General features: G+C 37.1%; 1 protein-coding gene across 3 annotated transcripts in view; it reads left to right on the forward strand.

The window, feature by feature from the left end:
• Positions 1–25,644, forward strand: part of LOC149172507 (calcium-dependent lipid-binding family protein) — a 473,345-nt gene that overhangs the window by 264,052 nt on the left and 183,649 nt on the right. For all 3 annotated transcript variants that reach the window (XM_089424336.1, XM_089424337.1, XM_089424338.1), the window contains 12 exons: positions 4,326–4,538; positions 6,474–6,577; positions 12,308–12,603; positions 12,765–12,849; positions 13,032–13,343; positions 13,544–13,939; positions 14,104–14,419; positions 14,698–14,856; positions 14,987–15,150; positions 17,332–17,521; positions 17,652–17,921; positions 18,020–18,226. In XM_089424336.1, coding sequence (XP_089280462.1) covers positions 4,326–4,538; positions 6,474–6,577; positions 12,308–12,603; positions 12,765–12,849; positions 13,032–13,343; positions 13,544–13,939; positions 14,104–14,419; positions 14,698–14,856; positions 14,987–15,150; positions 17,332–17,521; positions 17,652–17,921; positions 18,020–18,226 — 2,712 coding nt within the window. The remainder of the gene's footprint in view (positions 1–4,325; positions 4,539–6,473; positions 6,578–12,307; positions 12,604–12,764; positions 12,850–13,031; positions 13,344–13,543; positions 13,940–14,103; positions 14,420–14,697; positions 14,857–14,986; positions 15,151–17,331; positions 17,522–17,651; positions 17,922–18,019; positions 18,227–25,644) is intronic.

The raw sequence follows: 25,644 nt of genomic DNA on the forward strand, positions 1-25,644 counted from the left end.
TATGCAATGCTGTAACAAATTGTTCTAGTAGATTGAATTTGTTCATGGACATTCTTCATACTGGTCATTGTAGCTTGACAAGTTTACATGCCTTAGGATTCAATTTTAGAAATCTCGGAGATTTATTTGACATTCAAAGTGTTTATTCTTAACATAGAAATTTTGCATCATAACTTCTCAACTAGTGAAAAAAATAGGGCCAATAGACCCAGTGTTTTAAAACTTGGACTGAGCTGACTCATACTCGGTGAACAGCTCAGTTGAGAGTGTCGGTTTGGTTGGCCGAGTACTCAGCTGGTTTGGTACAGAACTGGCCCTACTTGACTGAGTTTGTACCTACTCATCCAAGTTAGTCCTGTATTGCAAATCCTGCATGTTCAGGACAGGAAGAACATGAATCTGATATTTTCATGTCTGTTGATCATATGTCACCATAATACTTATAAAAAATATAAGCACCTGTTTGGTTTGTGATATTTGAACTGGATTATTAGGTTATGTCAATCTCATGGATGCCTGGTTTTAGGCAGGCCCTCGAGATCCTCATTTTCAATGACAGTCTGAGTTCTACCCTGAAGGTTTAAAATACTAGGTTGAATAACAGAGTCATTCAAATGTTTGTGGGCTCAAGGATCAATCCATTATGAATAAGAGAATGTACCTTGAGTATTAGGCAATTTGTGATTTTGTTGGAGTGTATCTTGTTGCCTAGGTTGGCTAAGGTAAAACCTGCCTTTGCTCTTGGTAGTTTTCAACATAGTTGTAGGCTGTGACTCGTAATAAAACTTCATATATGTAGGAAAGATTGTACTGACTTTTTGTTCTTGCCTTGTTCAGAAAAATATTATTTGGGCCCTGGTTGTGGGTTTATACCTGTTGTTGCGCAGATTGACACGACAACGCTCAGACCGGGGGCTGTCACTCTGATCCCTGATCCCTCCGTTTAAGCCCGTCTCCCGCGGCTAAGGGGGGTAGACCCTGTGAGATGATGAAGACCAACTGTCGACCAGTTGGTTGGGAGACACGAGACACGATAAGATAAGCACTAGATGAATTTGATTAATTTAGCAGACCAGTGCCTTAAGAGATTGTTATTAAAACGATTACTTGTTAGATGATTATAGAAACCTAAACCGTGAACAGCAATCATTTGTCATCAGCTAAATCACAATGCTCTTAGAATGACCAAAACGATATCCAGCAACTGAAAATTTAAAAAAAAGATGAATGCTTTAAACCACCACGAGTCATAAACCATTAACCAGATATCATATTCGTATCTTGACTTGAAAATTCAGATCTCAGCGTGAAAGATATAACATGAAAACAACTGAATCTGGCAAAAATAATTTTCTACAATAATTTTTATACTTTTTTTTTTTTTTTTTTTTTAAAATAAAATCTAAAAATCTAAAAAAATTAAAAAAGAAAACCTAAAGAAAATTAATCTAAACTTAACCATATAAAAAGAAGACTAAGCCTAAAAATTTCCATAAATAAATCCTTCTTTTTTTATATTTTACAAATGAAAATTTAAAAATCTAAAAATTATAAAAATTTAAAATAAAAAATTAAACCAAAGTCCTAAATTAAATCTAAAGACTAAGTATTAAAATCTATTTTAAATATAAATGAAACTATATAAATTTTGAATCTAAAACATCTAAACCTACGCTAAACCTTTTGGATTTAATTTGAAATACAAAATCTAAACAAAATGAAAACGAAACTATGAATCGAAACCCTAATCTACAGCTACGCTATTAACATGAATCAAATGACAAAAACGCTCAATAAAAAAAATCGCATGCATCCTGGCTAAGTGAATGAATAATCAAAACGCTCACGCTGCAGAGATTACCTGTTCGAGAATGAAAACGACGGATACCTTGAGCTGTGAATCGTTGAAGCTGAGCGTGATCATGCCGAAAACGTTTCCTGGCCTTCAAATCGATGTACCGATGAGATCAAGGGAATACGCAGATGCTGAAAACTGCTGTTCGTCACCGGCTTGTAAATGCTGAGACGTGGAAAAGACCAGGACTGAATAAGACCAAATTTCGATGCCTTATTCTTGGATTTTACCCAGCCGACAACCCTTACGGCTACGAAATCAGACAGGCGAACAGAACTTGCAAATACAGTCCAAATCAATAATGCTAAACGGAAATTTATGATCTGAAGCGTATTGCATAAAAAAAAATCTGAAAACGCATGTTTCTTAAATCCGCAGGCTCAGCGAATTTGGACGCCCGACAGCGTATTGACAGTTTCATTCACCAGGCGGTGGTGTTTTGGCATTTGTCAATCATCTGGCCTGTAAAGAAATGCATATCCCGAAACTTCCTGATGATGGCAGCGAAACTCGAGCGTGAGAGAACTGCATTTGCTGATAAAATAGAGTGAGGGGCTTTGGAAAACTTCAGCAATCTTGCAACCTGAACCTGAAATCGAGCAGATCGTCCAAAAATAATGTATTCATAAAACCAAAACTGAAAACCCTAATTAAACCTGATATAAACAAAACTAAATTTGAAACCTTAGAACAACTTAATAAATTTACAGATTTGGCCCCTTAACAGCCAGATTCAGCAATAAGAACAGAAATATCTTAAAGAATAAAAATTTAAGGTTTTCACTGTGAAGAACTTCAGAAAATCTCTCATGCAATTTTTTTTTAAAAAATAAACTGAATGATAGACCCAGGATCAAATCCAACTGGGCTCAGCAAAAAATGCTTGCGGGAGTTGGCTGGTTCAGCTGAGAACTTCCCCGAACGCCCGCAAAATTCCTTCAGAAAATGCTTTTTGCACAGCTCAAAACAACCATCAGTGAAGAGGGCAAAAATGCTGCTAGATCTCAGAGAGTAATGGAGATACCTGCCATTACTTCAGAAACCCTAACAGCACCCAAACCCTAGCAAGTGAACAAGATACCTGTGCTCACAATACTCTTAAAAAAGCTATTATCAATGACTGAAAATAAAATATGCAGAAACTAAAACAATCTCACAGCATTTTAAGAGAGTAACACCAGCAAGATATGGACCCCAAAGTCTTCTTTTATTAACCAGAAACAGATTTACAAGAGAGCTTCTTCAGTGTCAGACTCACAGATCCCATGATCTGAACTGACCCCTAGCACCCTACTTAAAGGAAATGACTCCAACGGCTAGTTCGAGTGATCCATGGTGAAATGATCTCGACCGTTGATGAGGATCAAGACATCTCTTGATCTCATCCGTCGAATTATTAAAAAATAATATTTTGCATGCATTCACTTAAAATATTATTATTTTATTATTTTAGGGTTTTTTGCTATATTTTTTAATTTTTTATTTATTTCATTTTTTAATTTTTTAATTCATTTTTTAAATGGATCATCGAACTAAGCTTTCGGAAACATCACCTAGGACCTAGGACTTAGGACTCATGAGGGGATTTAAAACATTTTCAACCCTCAAGACACATTTCATGATGACTTTTTTACAATTTACATCTCAAGGGGACAAACCCACTTAACATAGACCCTCACAAACCACCCAGTTCTGCGACACAACTATAATCTAGCAGATTAACACACTAGGATTCTCCTAAAGTTCTAATGACAAAATCCATCCCGGCTTTGGGGTCAGGTTTGAAGGAAAACTCTGCCGATCATGGATCGGTGAGACGAAAAACCTTCCGGGACGTAGATTACCATCAGAAAGTTAGGTCCACCTAGGCAATTTACATACATGACTCATGTCTGCTAAGATTATTTACAATTCATACATGCAGACTGGGTTTTACAATCAAAATGATCAAGTTGCTGATGATGGCAGGATGGCACGGATATGCTGATCAAGTGCTGCATGGGTAGTTGACCAGTAGAGGTCAACAATACGTCCAAGTTGTAACTGAAGTAACAATATTTATATGATGGAATATATGAAATGCGATATTTAACTTAAAAGTTGAAACGTAGTCTGTTATCATTTTGACGTGACTGTCATGCTGTTTGTAACTGAAGTAACAAGATTTATACGATGAAATAAACTTTCAAACACCGATTTATTGTTTTGAACCTTGTAAGAATGTTTTATGATATTGTCACATTTTAAGCTGTCATGCTAAGAACTGAATGTGATTTGAAATGCTTCTAAAAATTTAAAGTTATTGCTGTGTTGTTATTTAAGATTTTGCATTTTTCAACATCAAGTTTGTGCTTAAATTTAGGTTTGTATAATTGTATAATTGTACAATTTTTTCTTATCTACACTTTATGGAGGCTCAATAAAGGCAGCATAGCTTATGAAATCAGATCATGTGTTTTGTCTCTTCCAGAATGGTTCACGATTGGGGGAGCAAATATATTTAAGCAATGATAGCAGTTATTCTGCCTCTGTGGAAGATGGCGTGACTTTCGATGTTTTAAATGAGGAAGAATATTCTTTCGACTCTGATGACACAAGGAATAAGGGCCACCGTCCATCTGTTGTTTCGGAAGAACAGGGCACCAATTTTAATGGAGCTAATAATTTCATTATTGAAGTACAGGTATATCATTGAAATTGTTTTCATTCTTTAGTTTCCTTCTATCAAAGGCTAGGTTGTTAAGTGTCTGTAATTTTCTAAGCATTTATAATTTAAATAGAATTTAAAAATACCCATGAAAGTGTTACTTTGTGGGAGGTGGTATTGAAATTTCATGTCTTCCATGCTTTTTAACTTTCATTATTATTGGCTTTTGTTATCATCTTACTTGTTTACCGAAAGATCCCTTTTAGAGTAGATTACTACAAACTAATTTGTTGGAAGGTAATCTTAATTTTCAATTATAAAAAAATTATTTTATTATGTTGGTATTATATGTTACGTGATAAAGGGAGAATGTAACTGTATTACAAAGGAAGGCGTTAGTGATACAATGTTTTAGCATCTTGTTATTCATGGTTTAGGTAGTCGCACTACCCAATTGCCCCATCCAAACCTTAAATAGCAGTGCATTAATATATTTGGTCAGCTAAGACCTATGTTGTATGGATTTGAAGAAATCCCTTGTTAATCACCTTTTTAATCTGGAACATGATTTTAATCTCTTTACAGAACGAAAGTTGGTTTTCAACATAACTTTAAAAATCTGCAAAACCTATTGAGAAGAGATTGCCTTTTATGTTTTAATATATTTGTCATTAACAAGAATATAATGAATATTCTTCAACGCCCTTGGTCTTTTTGACTGGCTCGCTGGACTAACTGTTGGATCTTTGACTCCTCAGAGCATTCCTGCTAGGTCCAATGGCTAGATCAACCCCAAACGTTAACTTATTTGACCTCCACGTGGCATAATATGAGGACATCATCATGCACGAGAGAGGGATCTCCAACATCCTTGGGAAACTGGGAATTTTGACACCTGGGTTTTATTCTTTAATTTTGTAGACCACTTTTTACTTATTGCATCTCTCATTCTGTCAAAATCTGCTCTTATTATGCCACTTGGAAACTCCCACATGCTGCTGGACCACCTTTGACTGCCATTTTCTTGATGATGCCTTCACATTTTGGAAATATTTCAATGTGGCATGTCATCTACATTTTTTGCTGAGCATTTTGAGACGAAGTTGACTTTTTTCCTTTCGGGACCACATGCATTAGGAAAGAAAGCACTGACTGGAGGATGGATGAGAGTCATCTGAGGCTAGATGTCTGTGGGTCAGAATAAGGCTGCCGGCTGGCAAGCTAAAACAACAGGAGAAATTTTTTCTCCTAGGGGTTACCCATGTGGGTGGGTTACAGGGATCAGATAGAAAGTGCTGCCAAAGAATAAATGATTGGAATAAACAAATTCTAGCAATGGTGTGTAAAATCATGAGGGTAAAAATCACTGTGTAGTGCAAATATTTAAGAATTGGGCAGACATTCAGACAAAGTTCTCATAGGTAGCCCAAGTAAACAGCTGAAACTTCAAAGCAAAGTTACAGGCTAAGCAGATATAGGGAATACAATCTCGACGGTTAATTGAGTTGAATGCAGTTCAGAATCCAGATTGACAGGAGAGATTCAAAACACGGATCTATTGTGGAAAGTTTTCCTGGGCACTTCATGTGACTTTACTGGGAGAGATCATATTATTAATGGGAACAACGGCATCAAGTGAGCAACAGCAGCAATAGGGTTGACTTATGAACAAAGATTTGATTTTGATGGTTTGATGAAAACAAACATGTATTAAAAAAAAACATAGAACGTATCAAAATTTCATTTGTAACAGAATCCAGTTGTGAAGACATTTTTCCTAACAGACTATGCAAGTTCTGCTCATATTGTTTTCTGCTCCTAGTTTTCCAATTGCTTTTGCCTATTTCACTTTTAGTTTATATTTTACAGGTTTTTTATTGGATTTTGCGTAGTTTCCCATGATATTGATATTTCAAAATCCCTAGCAGGTGTATCTCTACTAAGCTATCTTTCCTTGTGGAAATTTTGCAGGCTGTGGCTCCAGAACTTACATTCTATGACAGCACAAAATGGTCTTCAGAGAATATCTTGAAAGGGGAAAAGCTGCTTCGGGCAAAACTGGACATCAATTTAATGTTAGTACTTTGTCTATTGTAGCCAAACATTTTACAGAAAAGTATCAAGTGAAAGTATTTGATGAAGTGATTAATAGATTTTCAGAAGAAAATATTAGATAAGTTATTTAATGTCTAACAAATTGTTGGAAACACTGAGAGGGGGCGTGAATCAGTATTTCACTTTTTCTTACAATTAGTATCAAAACCATTAACCAATAATATCACATCAAAGCAACACAAGATATATATGAACAATATATTTATATTACAAGGTAAGCAACAACTTTTTGTTTACCAGCTACAACTGGAAGGGTTACAATCCCAAGATATTTATCAGTCACTACTAGAAGGAGCTACAACCCTTGGTTTATCAACATCCATTGAAAGGAGGCAACTTCCTGAAGGAAGCTACAACTTCCTTCCCTAGCACCACCCTGCCACTCTATAGAATAAAAGATAAATCAAAATCTTCTTGGGCTCCCATACCAGGGACAATGGCGCAATTACAGCAACATTCAAATAAATTCAGTTCTGCCCCTTGTCATATGCAATCTGTAGATAATTCAACAATAAAATGCATATATCAGATTATCAAGACAATTGTGCTTACTCTGTCTTTGATTTGCTTTACAAGTTCTTCAAAGTTTCCTCAAGAATGACTTCAATGCCTGTTCCAAAACTTCATCAGGTCTGATATTAAAGTCTGCTACAAAGACAGCTTGAAGAGCTGCTCTAAAATGATGCCTGTGATTTCCTTTAAGCAGTTACTTGAATTTCCACAAAGTGTTCTTGAAGACAGATTCCAATCTACTTCAGACAAGCTTGAAGTAATACAATGTATGTGTTATGAATAAATATATAGGAAATAATGTAAAATAATGTAAATGATAATAATCATAAATAATGATTAGTTAATTAGTAATTAGGTTGAAGAGTCATGTCTAAATGAGACATGACTCTCCATGAAGAGCCACCTGCTTGGTATATAAGCAAGCCTCTCACTTTCAGTGTATCATCATTCTTATTCACACATTTAATATATAATATTTGTATCTTCATAGATATCTTTATATTCCAAGTCTTCTGGAGTAATTAATCTGAAGAAGGAACTTTGTTCGCTTCATTTGGTACCAGAGCATTCGATCCTTTGGCTGCTTCACCGCTGCACAGAGCCACGCTCTCTGATCTAGGCCCCTGGCCATCGACTCTTCGTCAACCTTATTTCTGTTGCAGTTTAAGTGTTTCGCTACAATCAAAGTTTCTCCGTCTCGCGATCAGGGTTTTGGCCACATAGAAAGAGTTAACTATAAATAAAAAAAGACAAGAATTTTTTTATAAGTAAATAATATATATATATATATATATATATATATATATATATATATATATATATATATCGAGAGAGATCGAGAGAGAGAGAGAGAGAGAGAGAGAGAGAGAGAGAGAATATAATAAAAAGAAAAGAAAAGGAAAGATTATAAATTAAAAAAAATATACAGGGTTAAAAAAATCATATAAAAAATATATATTATAAAACAAGGGATTATTAAAATTTTTTTTATATATAAAATAAAATAAAATTACACATTAAAAAGACAAAAGATCATAGAAATTAAACTTACCTATTAAAACAAATAAAATAAAAATAAAAACTTACTAGATTGCTTTCGCCATCATCCGGCCACTCTGCCTATGCCATTATCCGGCGAATCGATCTGCAACCAACTAGCCACAAAACTACAGTCATGACTGTCTGCCTAACTTTCGGTATGTTGTCCAATGGATTCCCAACAATTATTGTCATCCCTATTCATCGCTGCGCTTCATCTCTGTTTCAACGCAAGTTTCGCCATCTTCCTCTTCCTCCACGATACTTGTGTTGTTGCCTACATACATGATTGCCTTACTTCTAACTCTCATCCTAGTCGACAAAATCACCGCTAAAATCACTCTTTTTGGTTTGTGGTTTATCTGAAAATCTTAGTCCATAACTCTATCGTGATACCAATTGGGAGATAATACAGGTAGAAGAAGCATTGCCTTTTGTCCATTCTCCCCTACTCGAGCCACAAAATCCGACCATCGTCGACAACTTTCAGTTGTTCCTGCAACCATTTTTTCTCGCTGGTCCTTGTAACAGTCAGCAACCACCCAAGATCCTCCATCGAATTCCACTGATGTCTGCCCACATCCTTCTCGACTCTCAATGTTTGTCCTGCCTCCAGCGAGTGGACAATCGAACCATTTCATACATCATTGCCAAAAGTCACGACAAATGAAAAGGTCGTGGCTATTTGTGAAGTTAATGATTTATTAGGGAGAAGGGTTATACATGAATTGGATTTATTAAAAAGCATGGTTTTATAAAGTGAAGTTACGGATTTATTAAGAGCAAGGTTTTAGAAAGTTCTATATTATATAAAAAAGGTAATATATAAAAACTTATAATATAGTTAATTATATAGGTCAAGTCAAATAACCACTGAATACGTGGAAGATTAAAGAAACTTATATTATTAAACAAAAAAGAAAAATTAGAATATTATTGAGACGTTTTAAGTCTACATATAAGTCTCAATATATAATTATAAGAGGAGAAGGGTTATTCGTGAAGTAAAGAGTTTATTAACGAAGAAGGTTAGCAAAAAGTACTCAAATAAAAAGGAAAAGGGTTAGATTGAGAATTTTATATATATAAGGGTATAAAAAGGGAGATAGATTATACCTTATTAAGTGGAAAAAGAGAGTATTAAAAGCTGAAAAAAAATGGAGTTTAAATTGGAGATAAAAGAAGGAAGATTTCTAGAGACCTTAATCAGTTATGCTAAAGTACTATTTAAAATTAAAGGAACTCTCGCAGGAAAAGATGTCACTATTGCTATCTCTCGCGCCGAAGATACAAATTATATAATGCCTAAAATCGCAAACCAATTAGTAGTTCTGGAGACAAATATAATAAAAAAATTAGACTGTTTAAAAAAAAACAATACGAAGTAACTGATTTACTGTTAAACTTTGGCGATTATACATTTATATCGCAATTCTCGGTTCAATCCCTATGGACTGACCCACGTGACATTATTCTGGGATCCACATGGATGGAAACCATAGGTTCCTTCATCCTGAATATGAAAAAGAAGTTTTAGACATTTTCATACAAAAGGAAAAAAATAACATTTCAAGATGTTACATTGAAGCCAAATTCAGTAATGCCAGATGACATACAAGATATTTCAAAAGTAATTTTTCAAGAAGGTAAAAAAGTTCTACAAAATATGTAAGGAGAAGTTGACAAGATCACTGCTGACAAAAGTGAAGAAGTTTCTCGGCTTAAAAACCATAGTCAAAAATTACTGACGCAAATTATGAAACTTAAGAAGGATAAGAAGTCATTAGAAAACAAGGTACACCAACTTGTCGAGAAGGAAGCATCAAATGTAGGAATTCAAGTTGACGAAAAAACAACAAATACCGATCTAGTGAATGTCACAACTCAGGAAGAAGACAAGCAAGTTGAAGAAAATAGAAACTTAGATGTTGCAGTTCAGACAATGAACATCCCAAGCGAATGTTCCGTAACCAACTCAACAATATCTTCGCTAGAAGAAAATAAAAAAAATTGCCACACGCCCAATAAGGTAAAGTCAAACCAAAAAATTTCCATATCAACATCTGAATCATGAGAGTAGACAAATGAACCATGCTACATATCGGGACCATTCAGAACAGAAACAACAAACTCATGTTCTAGAGAATAGTGATGTAACCTCAATCCAGTCCTATGATGACAAGTTGTTACAAAATTCCAATGGTCATAATATTACATAGAAGATTAATCTAGGATGGTTTGATCCCTTCTCAGGGTGACAATTTTGTTTGTCACTTAGAAGATTATATCAACTTGTATCAACGAAGATGATGGTTCCGAAACGAGAAGACATTGGAAACTGAAAAAGAGATCAAGCCTTTTTCATTGACAAGCTTTGAGGGCAACACTTTTTGAGGAGGAAGGCAATGTTATGAATAAATATATAGGAAATAATGTAAAATAATGTAAATGATAATAATCATAAATAATGATTAGTTAATTAGGAATTAGGTTGAAGAGTCATGTCTAAATGAGACATGACTCTCCATGAAGAGACACCTGCTTGGTATATAAGCAAGCCTCTCACTCTCATTGTATCATCATTCTTATTCACACATTTAATATATAATATTTGTATTCTCATGGATATCTTTGTATTCCAAGTCTTCTGGAGTAATTAATCTGAAGAAGGAACTTTGTTCGCTTCAGTATGAACTCAAGATGTCCTTTGAAGGTGGCTTTAGGACTACCCTAACCAGGGCTGAACTTTGCCCTAGAACAGATCCAAAAAGGACTTCAGGGAAGAACCGACAGTTACTTCAGATAGGCCCTAAATTAGTCACATAAGGAGAGCCTTGGATCTGCTTCAGGGGAATACTTCAGCGAGTAAAAGGAGATACAATCATACCTCAGAAATCTATGTCCTAAAAAGATTTGGACCAGCCACAGAAGGTAGCGTGAGATCAGTGAAAATAGGTCTCAGATGAATGTTTCAAAGGTCAACTTCTGCCACATGATGGGTCCAGGAATAGCCTGAAAAATTACCTCAGAAGGTTACCATATGACAGGGCCGAATTCTGCCTCAGGAGAAGGTTTGAATTGGGCGTCAAAAACCTCAGATCTGCATTAGAACATGCGAAGAAAAACCTCGGAAAGGATCCCGTAGATGCAGAGCGAAATATGTCAAAAAATGCTTGAAGAATTTGAATTTAGAGCCTTGGTCATTGTGCTTCATGTCCAGTTTCTTTTCTTCTGATCACTTCGGATTCCTCCACAGATCTACTTGCCTTAGAGATGCCGAGTTGATGGTGTTTTGATGCTCCATGATGAGGTAATATATGGGGAAGAAGGGAGGCCTAATGGGGCTGACCTGATCCATGAACAAGGACCACCTTTTCCTGGAGCCGACCTGTAAGAGGATACTTTTAGCCCTTTAAAGAAATTAAGTTTTGTATTATTCAAAGTACATGATTTGAGGCAAATGGAGTGATAAGGTCATAAACATTTGAGGCAAATGCTGGTGCTAAACCTATCCTTGGGACATCAAAATTCAAAAATTAATATCTCTCCAACCAAGACGACCTCAAGGTGTGCCACCTATCAAACGAAATGGCGTAACAAGGGCTACCAATCTAGAGGGCGTTGTACCCAAATTCACTTGCTTTGTGCATGCAAATCACCAAACAAATGCTGGCCCATTCACTCTTTGACATGAATGACAAATTTTCCAACACCATTGACCTTTAAAAGCTCAATGGGGACTGCGAAGTACATCTAGGTCAATATGAAATGGGAGTGCAAGGGAAATTCCTATGAAAGCAAGATTAAAGCGCTTGTTTCTCAGAGACATCAAAATTCTATACAAATCTGGTTTAACTAATGTGGAATGCTGATTCTGTTCCTCATTTTTTCAGTTTTCAAAGAAAGGAAAATGAATATTGTATTCTTGCCTAGTATTGGAAGCTTGAAGAAAGATAATTAAATTGTTATGATGGATTTCATATTAACTAATGATGTAGTTGATATATATACTTTGTTTTTCTTTTTGTTTTGTTCAATTTAGCATTAGTTGTCAAATTATTGGACTTGAAAACTAACAAAACAGCTTTTGTAATATTGCTTAGTTCTTACTAGTGTAAATTTATACTTGTTGACTATAGGTATGCTGCAAAAGAAAATGATAGATGGATCCGTGCATTTGTTAAAGGCCTTACTGTTGAAAGTGGTTCCGGTCTTGCTGTACTTGATCCAGTGGATATATCAGGCGAATATACCTGTGTCCAGGATAAGACTAATGTTTCAGTTATGACAACAGATATTTATGTTCATCTTTCTCTGAGTGTTCTGCGCCTTTTGCTTCGGTTACAAGATGAAACAGTTTCAGCTTTGCAATTTGGAAGTGCCAATGCCTTATCGCGTTGCACACATTTTGATAGAATTTGGATTGATAAAAGAGGTTTGGAGTGCAGTAACTTACTCAATTATTGCTTCAAAAATTGTCCCTTCTATTTTTGCTTTTGTCCTTCGTATTTGTGTTAAACAATGACAAATTGTCTTCGTTTTTTTTGGTGTTTTCTTCTACTTTGCTTTTCATAAACTGGGCCTTATCTTAAACAGGTAATGGTTCTAATCAGCGTATAGCTATTTGGAGGCCCCGCCCTCCTTCAAATTATGTTATTCTAGGTGACTGTATTACACTGGGGTATGTAAAATGACTTATGTGTATGGTATTAGATTAAAGATTGATCTGTTATCTGTGATATGGGTTTTCTTGTCTTTGTCCTCACTAGGATAATTTAATGCGTAGTAATTAATTGTCACCACAGAAGTATTAAGCATAGTATCTCTTCATAGGTATTAACGATTAGTGCATTTTATTTCCAGATCTGTGCCTCCATCTCAAGCTGTGATGGCAGTCAGCAATACTTATGGCCGTGTGAAAAAACCTCTTGGCTTTCAATTAGTTTGGTCATTCTTTAGTTTAAATCATCTGGAAGCAGAGTCCTATAATCAAGATGAAGACGTGGAGTGTTCACTGTGGATGCCTATAGCACCTGAGGGATATACTGTTCTTGGTTGTGTTGCACAATTTGGCAAAGCTCCTCCATCAACTAGTGTTGTTAATTGTATTCGATCTGATCTTCTAACTTCTGCTATGTTTTCTGATTGTATATACTACAGTCCTCCTAATTCAAGGTATCTCTTATTTCTTTTTTTACCTTTTTAATTGTTCCATCATTCTTTGATAATATGAAAATTGCACTGGGTTGTAGAAATAACCAGTGCTGACATGTTGTATTTCCACGTGATAGATCTTTATATATGATTTATACTGTGAGTTGAAACAGTGAATATTTGTACCTTGATTTCTTAAACTTGCTGTTTTTTATTCGAAGGGATCAATCTGGCTTCAGTATTTGGTGGATAGAAAATGCTGTTGGTTCTTTCTTTGCGCACACATCTGTTGAACCTCCTCCAAAATCTGCAGCCTGTGATCTGTGTGAAATGCTGCACCGAAACTTTGCTAATTTGAATTTGCATGAGGAGACAACATATTCTGAAATGAATGCACAATCTGATGTGGGAAGCAAGCATGGGGTGGATAGTGGACCAAGCATCCCTCGATGGGATAGAACAGCATCCATGGCCAGGTTGGCTCGTTCTTATATGTCAACCTCACAGTTCGATCTTATATGGTGGGATAAGGACAGTGACTCTAGACGTACAGTTTCCATTTGGCGACCTGTACCACCTCCTGGTTATGTTATTATTGGTGACAGCATTGTTGAAGGGTAATGTTTAGTCTTTAACTTTTTTTCTTTAAAAATTATTAGTGCACCTGTTTAATATAATGTGATATTTAATTATAGATTTTAATGTGGTTGTGTACATTTATATTTTTTTCCTTTATGTAAACCATTACCCATTAAGTTAAATATTGTTTGAATGACATTAGGTTGGATCCACCGGGTTTGGGTGTAGTTCTGAGGGATGACAATTCTGGACGTCTTGAGAAACCTGTTAAATTTAAGAAAACACAAATACCAGGGAAGGGTCTTGAAGATGCTTTTATGTTGTTCCCTGTCGCACCTCCTGGTTTTGTATCATTAGGTTGTATAGCTTCAAGATCGGCAACTCTACCTCCCTTAGACACAGTGCGTTGTGTGCGTATGGACCTTGTAATCCAGGCAAATATGTCCAAGAAACCTGTCTGGAGCATGCCAGGTCTCAAGGGGTCATCTGGTTGTAGCTTATGGAGAGTTGAAAACCAGGTTTGTCAGAATTTATTTATGGACTGTCTTGCTCTTAGTTTATATTTGAAATTGTGAGAATGATTGATTGAAAATCAGTATGTTTTATTGTTTAAAGGGAAAATGAAAAGTGATTTTGGTTATCATAATTTCAAGAGATTGGGACATATACATCTTCTTTGTTTTACTTTACATTTGTAATGAGAAATCCATGGCAATTTTATATATAGCAAAAGTATCAAGTTCATTTTTATCCTCTCTCATCAAATGATTGATTTTACCATGTGCACATTTTACAGGCTGGCACATTTATTGCAATGCCTGACCAGAAAAGACCAGCAAGTCGGATGGCATATGGGCTTGCAGAGACTGGGAAACAAAAATTGCACGAGAACTTTAGTGGTGAAATGAAGATTGGTTGTTTATCAGTAACACTTTTGGATAATCTGCGTGGAATGGTATGTAAGATTTATTTAATTTTGAAAACTTGCAATTGGAACTCTTTTTGGTTGAACTGAATTAGTGCATACACTCTTTACATTTTGCTAAGGCATGCTAGCCTAAGAGCTTTTTCATTATTGTGTACAGGTGACACCTCTAGTGGACAGTACTCTGACAAATATAAATCTTGCTGCACATGGTCGACCGGAAGCATTGAATGTGGTAGTTGTCTCATCAGTAGCTACTTCCACTTTCAATCCTCAGTTGGAAGCATGGGAGCCTCTAATTGAACCATTTGATGGAATTTTCAAGTAACTATGACACTTTGTTCTCATTATGGAAAGATCAGCAATTGATTTTTTTGTTTTAAATACTTACAGAAACAGTTATAGTTGTATTAAAAAGGGGGCTGCAGCTGAACCATCCGCCAGTCTTATACAAAAGTTTATGGAGGAAAACTGTTTTAAAGGCTTCAAAAGTTCTCAAAATAACAGCATAATTGTTTCCTATGTTCTCTATTCTTATAGTTCTATTACTAGAGTTAGCTGCTCTGCTTGTGTAAATCCTAACAAACTGGCCTAAAAGCAGGGCTACTTTACAAAACATTACATCATTGAGGAATTATAGTGACCATGCTCTCTGGGGGCATTCATCTCGCTATCGGCGTTTGACAAGAAGATGATTGATGAGTCCTTCTTAGCTTGGGACCATGCTCTCTGGGGGCATTCATTCTTGCTACCGTCCTTTGACTAGAAGATGATTGATGAGTCTCTCTTAGCTTGAGCTGTGTTATGCTGAACAATATCTTTCTCATTCGCCACTATATGGGAAGCTGCATACTTTATTGCATTAGAGACTGGCCTGTTCTCCATTTCCAGCTTTGATATTCAGTCCTAAAATAGTTGCATTTTCTTCTCCACTTCCTCTAATCTCTGGTTACTGTTCTCCACTCTAACGTCCAGCAGCATCTTGTTTGTTCTTGGTTGTTTCCATCTGCATACTTAGACCAATAATTTGTCTTTGAAATGTCTGCATTTTCAATAAGTTTCTTTTCTCCCATACTTTGCTCCAGCCCTCCCATTTCCATAGATAGAGAGAGAGACATTCCTGTGCTTTGGTGTAGTGGTGCTCACACTTTCTAATACCTCTGTGCAGGTCGGCGTTTTTGAAAATTGCACATCTCTTGGAATTCCCATGAGAGTTGGCCTTCCCATTGTCCCCGATTTTACTCAAATGCTCAACTTCCAACTGTCTATACTGCTTGCAAGTTGCAATCCTGCATTGGTGCCAGTCTCACCGAATTCATCCCAACCCTCTGTCTCTAGCAAAGTTTGAGGGTGACTGATTCTGGGGGAGAAACAGCATCCAGTTTGTTATTGAAAGAAATACCACGTTCATTACCTCCTCCCTTCTTGGCAGGGCAATAAAGGAAGACCTCCTGTGAAGTGAAGTGTGAGGATACTCAGAGGCTTGGTTCCATTATTGATGCATTACACCTTTCCCACAGTGCTTGTCACTTGTCCATTATATTGGATTGATTCATTGTTGGCTATGTGTTTAAAGAAAGAATTACTGTAGGAGCCAAAAAACTAAGTTTCCCCTCTTTATTCTCATTATTTCTGGTTACAAGTTCCATTTGATCTCTCATCTGCTGATTAATTTTGCTGTCTTAAATTCTTAATACATGATAGTTGTTCACCGGTTCAAAGCTCTCTGCTTTTTCCTTTTGTTCTCTGAATGTCAATCTGCTCAACTGTTGTTCTTGTGGTGATGATCTATAGATCATATGCATGACAGTGCCGAATAGTCCCCCATCACCCAGATCTGGGTTATCCTTTTTTGTTTCAAAATTGTCATACACTGAAATTGGGCCAAAGCTTCTGCTTGTTGGTAGCTTCACCTAGATCCCATGCAAAGGAAGTTTCTTGATTTCCTTTGGGGTCAAGAATGAACTCACATGCCACGAAAACCACCCACACCCCCGAACTTCCCCACCAGCTAAAGATGTCAATCTGCTCAGCTGTGGTTTTTGTGGTGACGATCTATATACCATATGCATGATAGTTGCTGACAAGTCCCCTATCTCCGATCTGGTATATCCCTTCTTGTTTCAAAATTATCATTTGCTCAAGCTGGGCCAAAGCTTCTGCTTGATTGTTGGTAGCTTTACCTTGATCCCATGTAAAGGAACTTTCCTGATTTCCTTTGGGGTCAAGAATGAACTGCCCTTCTGCCACCCCTCCCACCAGCTGCTCTGACCTGACAGCACCTGCCACCCCTCATGCAATCATTTTTAATAGATTACTGTGACCTGTTAAATCTGTAATACATCATCAAATGCATTGTAGTTCCACAATTAGGATATGATATATAAAATAGGTCAAGTGGCATGGCTTAGCATTGTATGGCAGCTGAGTTGATATGTTGTTGCTTTTATCTGTAGATATAAAGCATATGATGGTGAGTTGATATGTTGTTGCTTTTATCTGTAGATATGAAGCATATGATGCTAATTCTGACTTGCCATTGAGAGTTGGGAAACGTGTTCGAATTACGGCAACAAATATAGTAAATTTGAATATCACATCAGCAAATGTAGAAACATTTGTAGGATCGATACTTGCTTGGAGAAGTCAAATAGAGCATGAACAGAAGGCCCGAATGGCAATGCGGCTTGAAAAGGTTTCTATTTGAATGTGCTTTCTTCCTAGTCACTGTTTTAGTAAGTTTTTTCTTGAGGCTGTTTCATATAGTCATCGTATATATGTACTAATTTATACTATTTATTTTTGAATCCTCACAATGAAAACAGGATATTAATGACTACGGTGAACTGGCAGTGGATCAGAATGCATCTGCTCTACAAGTAGATGATTCTGAAAAATTAATCATTGAGAATAGACTTGGATGTGATTTGTATATCCGGCAGTACAGAGACAATTTTGAAGATATTGAGCTATTGAAGCCTGATAGAAATGTTCTTGTGCACCTTCCACCTCCAAGGTTTCCTGACAGATTGAATGCTGTCACGGAGACAAAGGCTTCTCGATACTATGTTGCTATTCATATTTTAGACGCGAGGGTATATGATATTCTTTCAATACTTTTCTTTTGTTGGATAACTATTAAATTTGTTTCTGATGGTATCTTTCTGGGTTTTCTTCGTGCTTTGTTTCACAGGAGTTAATGTTGACTGAAGATGGCAACGGGAAAAACTTCTTTTGTGCTCTCCGTTTAGTTACTGCGACACAAACATCAGAGGATCAAAAGCCCTTTCCTCAGAGTGCAAGGTCTAGATGTGTTAGGCCATTGATGACAGAGACAAACAATCATTCTATTGGTGCAGTAAACTGGAATGAAGTGTTCATATTTGAAGTTCCTTATCAGGTACTTTTCCCTTATCAGGTCAATTTCTAACATCTATGTATGAAACTTATCATGCCAAATACTATGTCAGGGATGTTTTTTCCAGTGTTGCAAACACCCCAATTTTATAGCGAAAAAACCGTGAAATCACGATATTTTGGTTGAGCTGATGTTTGCTGATTTTTACCGATATTTTGGCAGTATTTTAATTTTGCTGATGTTTGTTGATCTTTATCAATATTTTTTTCAATTTTTTTGTTTTTCCAGCCACTTGCCAATTTTATTCCTATGCGGATATTTGTAACATTGGCTTTTTTTAACTCTATTTTTGCTTAGTTCACTGTTCTTGCCCTGTATATTTCTCCTGTCACACTTTTGGCTGTTCCTATCCAGATAATAGACTCATTAAATTGCTATCTATCTTCTTCTTGATTACAGTTAAATGCCTCCTACATAGAAGCAAATCATGTTTTCTAAAGTGTTACAATTGTCACGATAATATCACCATTATTGCAATAATATCACCAAATTCTGATGTGGCAATATTATTCCCTGTATTTATCATGATAATTTGAGGTTTTGAAATTATAGCAATAATATGGAAATTATTGCTCTGTCTGCCTCAATATACCTTATAACCAGATTCTTGAGTTTTTTTAAATCCTCATTTTCCGAAGTGAGTTAAGAGATTGAGCTTTGAGGACAATGTGACCCTTTTCTGTCAAGCAAACAAGGGGAATCTGTTGTTTTCATTGCCATGATTCATTTCATGGGATACATTTATTATCGTTTTGATGTGATGTTGTATTGTCCTCTCAGGAATTATTACTAAGGACAGATATCATATTTCAATATCGATGTGTGATGGACCACTTGACATCTTATATCAGTTTTATTGTCATATTTATATAGCAATGCATTTTTTGATGTTGTTGGTGCTTTAGATGTTTAAAAAATTGAAAAAAATGTCTATTTTGTAATTTTTTTTTTGGTGAGTTATTCGATTATTTCTGATAATTTAAAATATTTTCCCCGATAGTGGCAATAAGTGATATGCCAGACACCTGCTGATAAATTCACGATAACGAAACATTATTTCTTATATATCAGAACAAAGCAAAATGTGAAAGTTTGTAAAGCCTGAGTTGTGATTACCATAACCAAACATTGTGTTCAAGTTTCAATAGACAAGATCTATTGGAATGTTTCATGATGCAAAATTTCCTCCATCTGTGCACATAATAACTGTTAGAACTAGAAGTAGTCCATGAGCCTAAGTGTAGCCCTGACTGGCCTTCTTAGTGTATGCTGGTGTTTACATAGTATCAGAAAGCATCAATGTTGCATTAATCGTTATCGGGATAATATCGGCGCGAGGAAGAAATCGGAAAAAATCGTAATTATCGGGAAAAAATCGTTTGGTACAAAAACATTCATTTTTTTTCAATTTTTTTAATATCTAAACCATCTACAACATAAAATAAATACATTGACACATAAATATGATAAAAGAACTAATATATACGATGTTTAATATCATTTCTAGTGCTAAAATCACACATAACATTGAATCATGTCTTGAATAGTAAGTCATGACTCCTGAGTCCTAGCTCAGCCTCAAAATATCAACAAAAAATATAATAATGTATCTCATCATGTCATAATGTCATATACAATAAAATGAAGAAAATAACTAAAGTCTAATCCTATTGATTTCCTCTGCCCCTCTTGTGAGAAAATGCCACAACTTTCCCTTTCCCTCTACATGTAGATGTTGGTGCTGGTGGAGTTGGTAGTGGAGTCTGCTATGCTCTAGAAGTTGAAGAACTAGAAGTAGGAGCTATAGGAGGTAGACCACGCCCTCTACTAGTGGCAATGATAGCCCGGGCAGGTGGTGTCACCTGGAAACATTACAATCTCCCAATTCTGAAATCCTGAAAAACTGATAAGTCTGCTGGATTTTGAATGAAATCTAAAATTCTACTTTCTCCATATGAAATCCAATGAGGCCGGAACCACTCTCAAACATCCTGAGTCATTTCATGGTAATGTTAAAAATTTAAGTAAAAGGATGAAAATGAAGATGAAGGAGAATGTCACTTTTACATTACCATGAATAGCATATACTTGATCATTACGCTGCCCCACTCAAAAAACCAAAAAAAAAACTATATAAAACCTCGCTGCCGTGAAGCTTGCGATTTTTTCGGTTTTTATCGCGAGAAATTCGAATTTATCGTGATTAATTTCATAAAAATCGGCCAAAAAAATAACCGCGATAATTTCATATAAAAATCGCGATAAAGTCATTGTATCGAAAAAATCGCGATAATTTGAATTTATCGCGATTTTATCGCGATTTTCACAACACTGGAAAGCATCTTTTCCCTTGTCCTTTTACATAGAGTCAATCATGAACTTTAGAGATCTGAAATTGCTTACTGAATAATAGTTGTCCAGCAAAGATAGCTAGGCTAACAGCCTCAACTCCTAATATCAAAGGTGCAAAAGCTGGTGATGACAGTATTTTGGTCTCTAGAATGCTATTTATTGTGAGGAGAGTAGTTTGGTTGTGTGGATGCTGTCTTCTTGGCCAATCTATTCTTAGGAAGATACTGGGGATTTTCCTATCGAAGCTAGCAGTATGGTAAAAGAAGTATGTCATGAGAAGATTAAAAGATCTATTCGGGAAAGCTTTAGAGTTTATTCAGGAATATCTTTGCATGCAATGTCATCCTGCAAATGAGTAGAGAAAGATAAAATGCTTGAACATGGTGTGTCAAACAATAAATGGTTTAAAATTGGATTAATATGTAGGAAGCCAATTTGGGATCAGCTCTTTATGCACACTCCATAATCTTTTTCCTCCCTTGTAATGATAAAAATTTATGGAGATGTCAACCAGTGTTGCAATAATAGATGAAAACTCAATGAGTGGTTCCCAAAATGAGTACCAATAGCAAAAAAAATACTCTTGAAAAACATGAGTGCTATGAGTATTTTGTGTTCTTTTAAAGGTCCAGTGTGTGAAAATTCCCAGATCTAACAATCTTAGGAATCCTACTGCAACCAGTTGAATCTACTTCACCTAGGTTGTATATTACATTACAAACTTATTTCAGATTTCTTCTTGAAATATTGAAGTAAATTACTGAAGCAACCTACACCAAATTAAATATGATTTTGAAACATAGAAACTGAGCAAGGAAAATAGAAACACATAGGACACCGTTATTTTTGGACAATAGTCCCCGGAAAAACCCAATGTGAGAAACCCGGTGCAACAACTCTGAGGGTTTATTATTATTAAGCAGTAGGAAATTCTGAATACATCACTGAATACGTCATAGGGTTATTCAGTGACAGAGAGAAATACTTGCAGAAAATTTAATGAGATTACCTCACACAATCACTGATAAAATCCCAGCTGTTCTGGTTGCGGGATGAGGTGCCCCTAGCAGGCCCTGCGCTGCCTCTGCATGCCTCTATGCTATCCCAATGTCAACCCTCTCATGCACAACGTCGCCCAACTAGGGTATCGATCAGTAGCCCAGAGTCACTGCTCTCAGCCTCTCGGTGTCACACCTCGGCTTCCGGCTGCTAAAAGTGACTCTCTGCTCTGATTTTCGACTTTTTCTCTCTCCCTCTGTGCTGCTTCTGCGTGGCCCTTCTGGCTCTGCGTCAAGGATACTGGATCACTCTCTGCCTCTCTCTGTTGATGACACTCCAATTGAGAATCTCACTTTCTCTCCGGAAGCTATCCCTGCCCCTCTGCCGCACGAAATCACCTCTATCAATTTTTCTTGCTGAGAACTTCTCACTTGAGAAAAATCAATTTCCTTGATCTCTCGGTGTGTTTTCCAAATGACCCTCAAGCTCCTTCTTATATCTTCCTGTTGGACAACCAACGGACTAGATTAAATAATAATTAAAGGCTCAGATTGTTTTGGTTTGATCCGTGTCTTTTTCTAGAAGTTTCACCCTTAATTAGATTAATATCTATTAATATTTTAATTTTCCTAAGTTGAGACTTAGGAACGCCATTAAAAATATTAATTATTTTAATAAAATCAGTTCTGGGTGGAATTTCCAAAAACGCTTTCTGGGTTCTTTGGAATACATGTGCCCGAGCCTCCCTGCAAAATTTGAGGCTTAGAGCACATCCGATGCTACCCCAAATCAACACTCCCTCTTAGCGAGGAATGTGCTCTAGCAATACAATGCTATTGCACACTGCTCTGACTTTGAAGCATCGACCTCTACATTGCTGATGTCTGACATGCTGTGCACCAACTACTGCGCTATTGCTGCTACTGTACTGCTGTCTTTGACATTACCACTGCCAATGCTACATCTGTATTGTAGCTCCCTCTCAAATGCTGCATCTGCTATTCTGCTAGCACTACATCTGTACTGCAACTCAGTTGCTGAGAGAAGTAACTGAAAGAACCCAAGACTGGACAAGTATTCGGTGGATGCACCTTGGTGTTGAAATCCTAACTGTTGCTAGTCCTAAGCTCTCTTCTAAAGCCACTGCGCTGCTGAAGCTCTACACTGTGCCTCCCTGCTCTGCGTTTCTCACATTCTGGTGCTACTAACTACTACATTTGTCGAATCAACACTCCATGGCACCAACTTAAAACTCCTCCATCCTGCTACTACTGATCATGGGCTCCCGTAGTAAGGTGATGATCCAAGAGGTGGGCTCCTCAAGGACCTGCCCATCTGTAGTTCTATCGAACTACAGTTCTATATCAACCCACCTCCCTCTTGGAGGTATCTTGGCTATCATGGTGAACTCCTCTTGTTCAATCTTTGCGGCTGCAACCTTAGGATCATGCTTCTCATCCTGTCTTTTTTCTTCAAAGGACACTGGAATGCATAGTGGCCATCTCGCCACATCTGAAACATTTCACCTTGGAGATGTCCTTCTTTTGTCTCTGTTGCCCCTGATGTCCCTTCGATGCAAGGGTTGTGTTATCCTCCTCCTCTACTTTGGGCTTCGACCCACTACTGCTGTTGCTTCCGTCAAGTTTAACCTTGAGCATGTCTCTCCCAAGCTCTTCTTGTTTCAGAGTTGCCCACATCTTGTCCCAATTTGGCAATGCCGCTTTGCCCAGGATACTCTAGAGAAAGACTTGCCATTCATCCAAGATGGAATTTAGAGCCAGTCTCACTAACTTCGAATCTTGAGGTGTGTGCCTCGCAGTCAACAACTCATCACGGGTCTCCTTCAGTTTCGTGAGGAATGGATCCACACGTTCTCCCTTCTGCATTTGAGCAGATCTCAGCTTTTGTTCTAAGTACATCTTCCGCTGCTCGGAAGATCACTGATACAATGTGGCCAAAGCATCCCACATTTCCTTAGAAGTTCCATTGCTAGCAAGGTGGCACACCACGTGATCCTTGACTCCATCAAGGATCATCCTCTGGGCCTTTGCCTTCTTAGTTCTGTAATTCTTCGACGGATCTGCGTCCGTTGGGATAGTTACCACACTATCAACATACGTCTGAAGGGCATGCTCATCTAGAAGGAAAGACATTCTAGCCTTCCAGATGACATAGTTGGAAGCCCCATCCAACTTGTCCTGATCCCTCAAGCCGCTAGTTGCCATATCCTTCGAAAAATGTCGAACAACTCCCTCTTTCTACTAGGTTGACTTAACCACTCCTTGATGGAGCTGGTAAGTCACTGCTCCTTTGCTGCTCAACAAATGAGAAATATTGATTTCCTTGGCAAGAAATCATTGAGGAAGTATTCCCTCACTATGCGATCTGCTTCCTTCTTCTGACGGATTTTCTGCCCAGCACTTAGCTTGTAGAAAACTGCGTCCCTCTAGCTCTGCGTGGCTCTGTGTAGCTGCCTTTGCCTCAACAAATTCTCGATTTGGCAGTCTTACCTCTCTGTCGGCTCACTCAGAGAGAGACACCCACGAAAATATAGCCCTTTTGGCTAGAACTGCACAATCCCTCAGGGGATTTGAATTGCTGCTTGCTGTAGCAAGTTAGCCCTTGCTTCAGTGCTAGAACTGCTCTTCCCTATTTCACATCAACACCTCTGATACCATGTGAAATTCCTAGATCTAACAATCTCAGGAATCTTACTGCAACTAGCTGAATCTACTTCACCTAGATTGTATATTACATTACAAACTTATTTCAAATTTCTTCTTGAAATATTGAAGTAAATTACTGAAGCAATCTACACCAAATTAAATATGATTCTGAAACATAGAAACTAAGGAAGGAAAATAGAAACACATAGGAAACCGTTATTTTTGGACAATAGTCCCCGGAAAAACCGAATGTGGGAAAACCGGTGCAACAACTTTGAGGGTTTATTATTATCAAGTGGTAGCAAACTCTGAATACATCACTTAATACCTCATAGGGTTATTTAGTTACAGAGAGAAATACTGGCAGAAAACTTAGTGAGATTACCTCACACAATCACTGAGAATCTCGGCTGTTTCGGCTACTGGATGAGGTGCCCCTAGCAGGCCCTGCGCTATCTTTGCGCTGCCTCTACGCTATCCCAACGTCAACCCTCTCAGGCATAGTGTCGCCTAATTGGGTATTCGATTAGTAGCCCAGAGTCACTGCCCTCAGCCTCCCGGTCTCACACCCCAACTTCTGGCTGTTGAAATTGACTCTCTGCTTTGATTTTTAACTTTCTATCTCTCCCACTACACTGCTTATGCATGGTCCTTCTGGCCTTGCGTCAGCCGTGTGTTAAGAATACTAGATCACTCTCTGCCTCTCTCTGCTGATGATTCTCTGGCCGAGAATCTCACTTTCTCTCTGGAAGCTATATCTGTCCCTCTGCTACACGAAATCACATTAATCAATTTTTCCTCATGAGAACTTCTTACTTCAGAAAAATCAATTTCCTTGATCTCTCGGTGTGTTTTCCAAATGACCCTCAAGCTCCTTCTTATATCTTCCTATTGGACAACCAACGGCCTAAACCGTGTCTTTTTCTAGAAGTTTCACCGCTGATTAGATTAATACCCATTAATATTTTAATTTTCCTAAGTTTTTTTCTTAGGAACCCCTTGAAAATATTAATTATTTTAATAAAATCACTTTTGGGTGGAATTTCCGAAAACGCTTTCTGGGTTCTTTGGAATACATATGCCCAAGCCTCCCTGCAAAATTTGAGACTTAGAGCACATCTAATGATACCCCAAATCAACACAGTGTTGCATACCAGTGATGCAAACATCGCGAGCTTTTGAAAAAATCGCAAATTTTTCACCAAAATGATTTAATTGCCGTTTTTTTTGCCAAAACAATTTAATCGCTGATTTTTTCGGCAATTTTTTTTATTTTCAAAAAATCGCCAAAAAATCACTATTCAATCCCAAAAAATCGTTGGGTTGCGGAACAACGAGTTTTAAAAGCAATTTTTGGTTATTTTTGCTCACTTTTTTCAGAAA

The sequence above is a fragment of the Pinus tabuliformis genome, chromosome 4_2, assembly GCF_031772625.1.
Source record: "Pinus tabuliformis cultivar Carrire ecotype Pingquan chromosome 4_2, CPIR1, whole genome shotgun sequence".
Classification (NCBI taxonomy): domain Eukaryota; kingdom Viridiplantae; phylum Streptophyta; class Pinopsida; order Pinales; family Pinaceae; genus Pinus; species Pinus tabuliformis.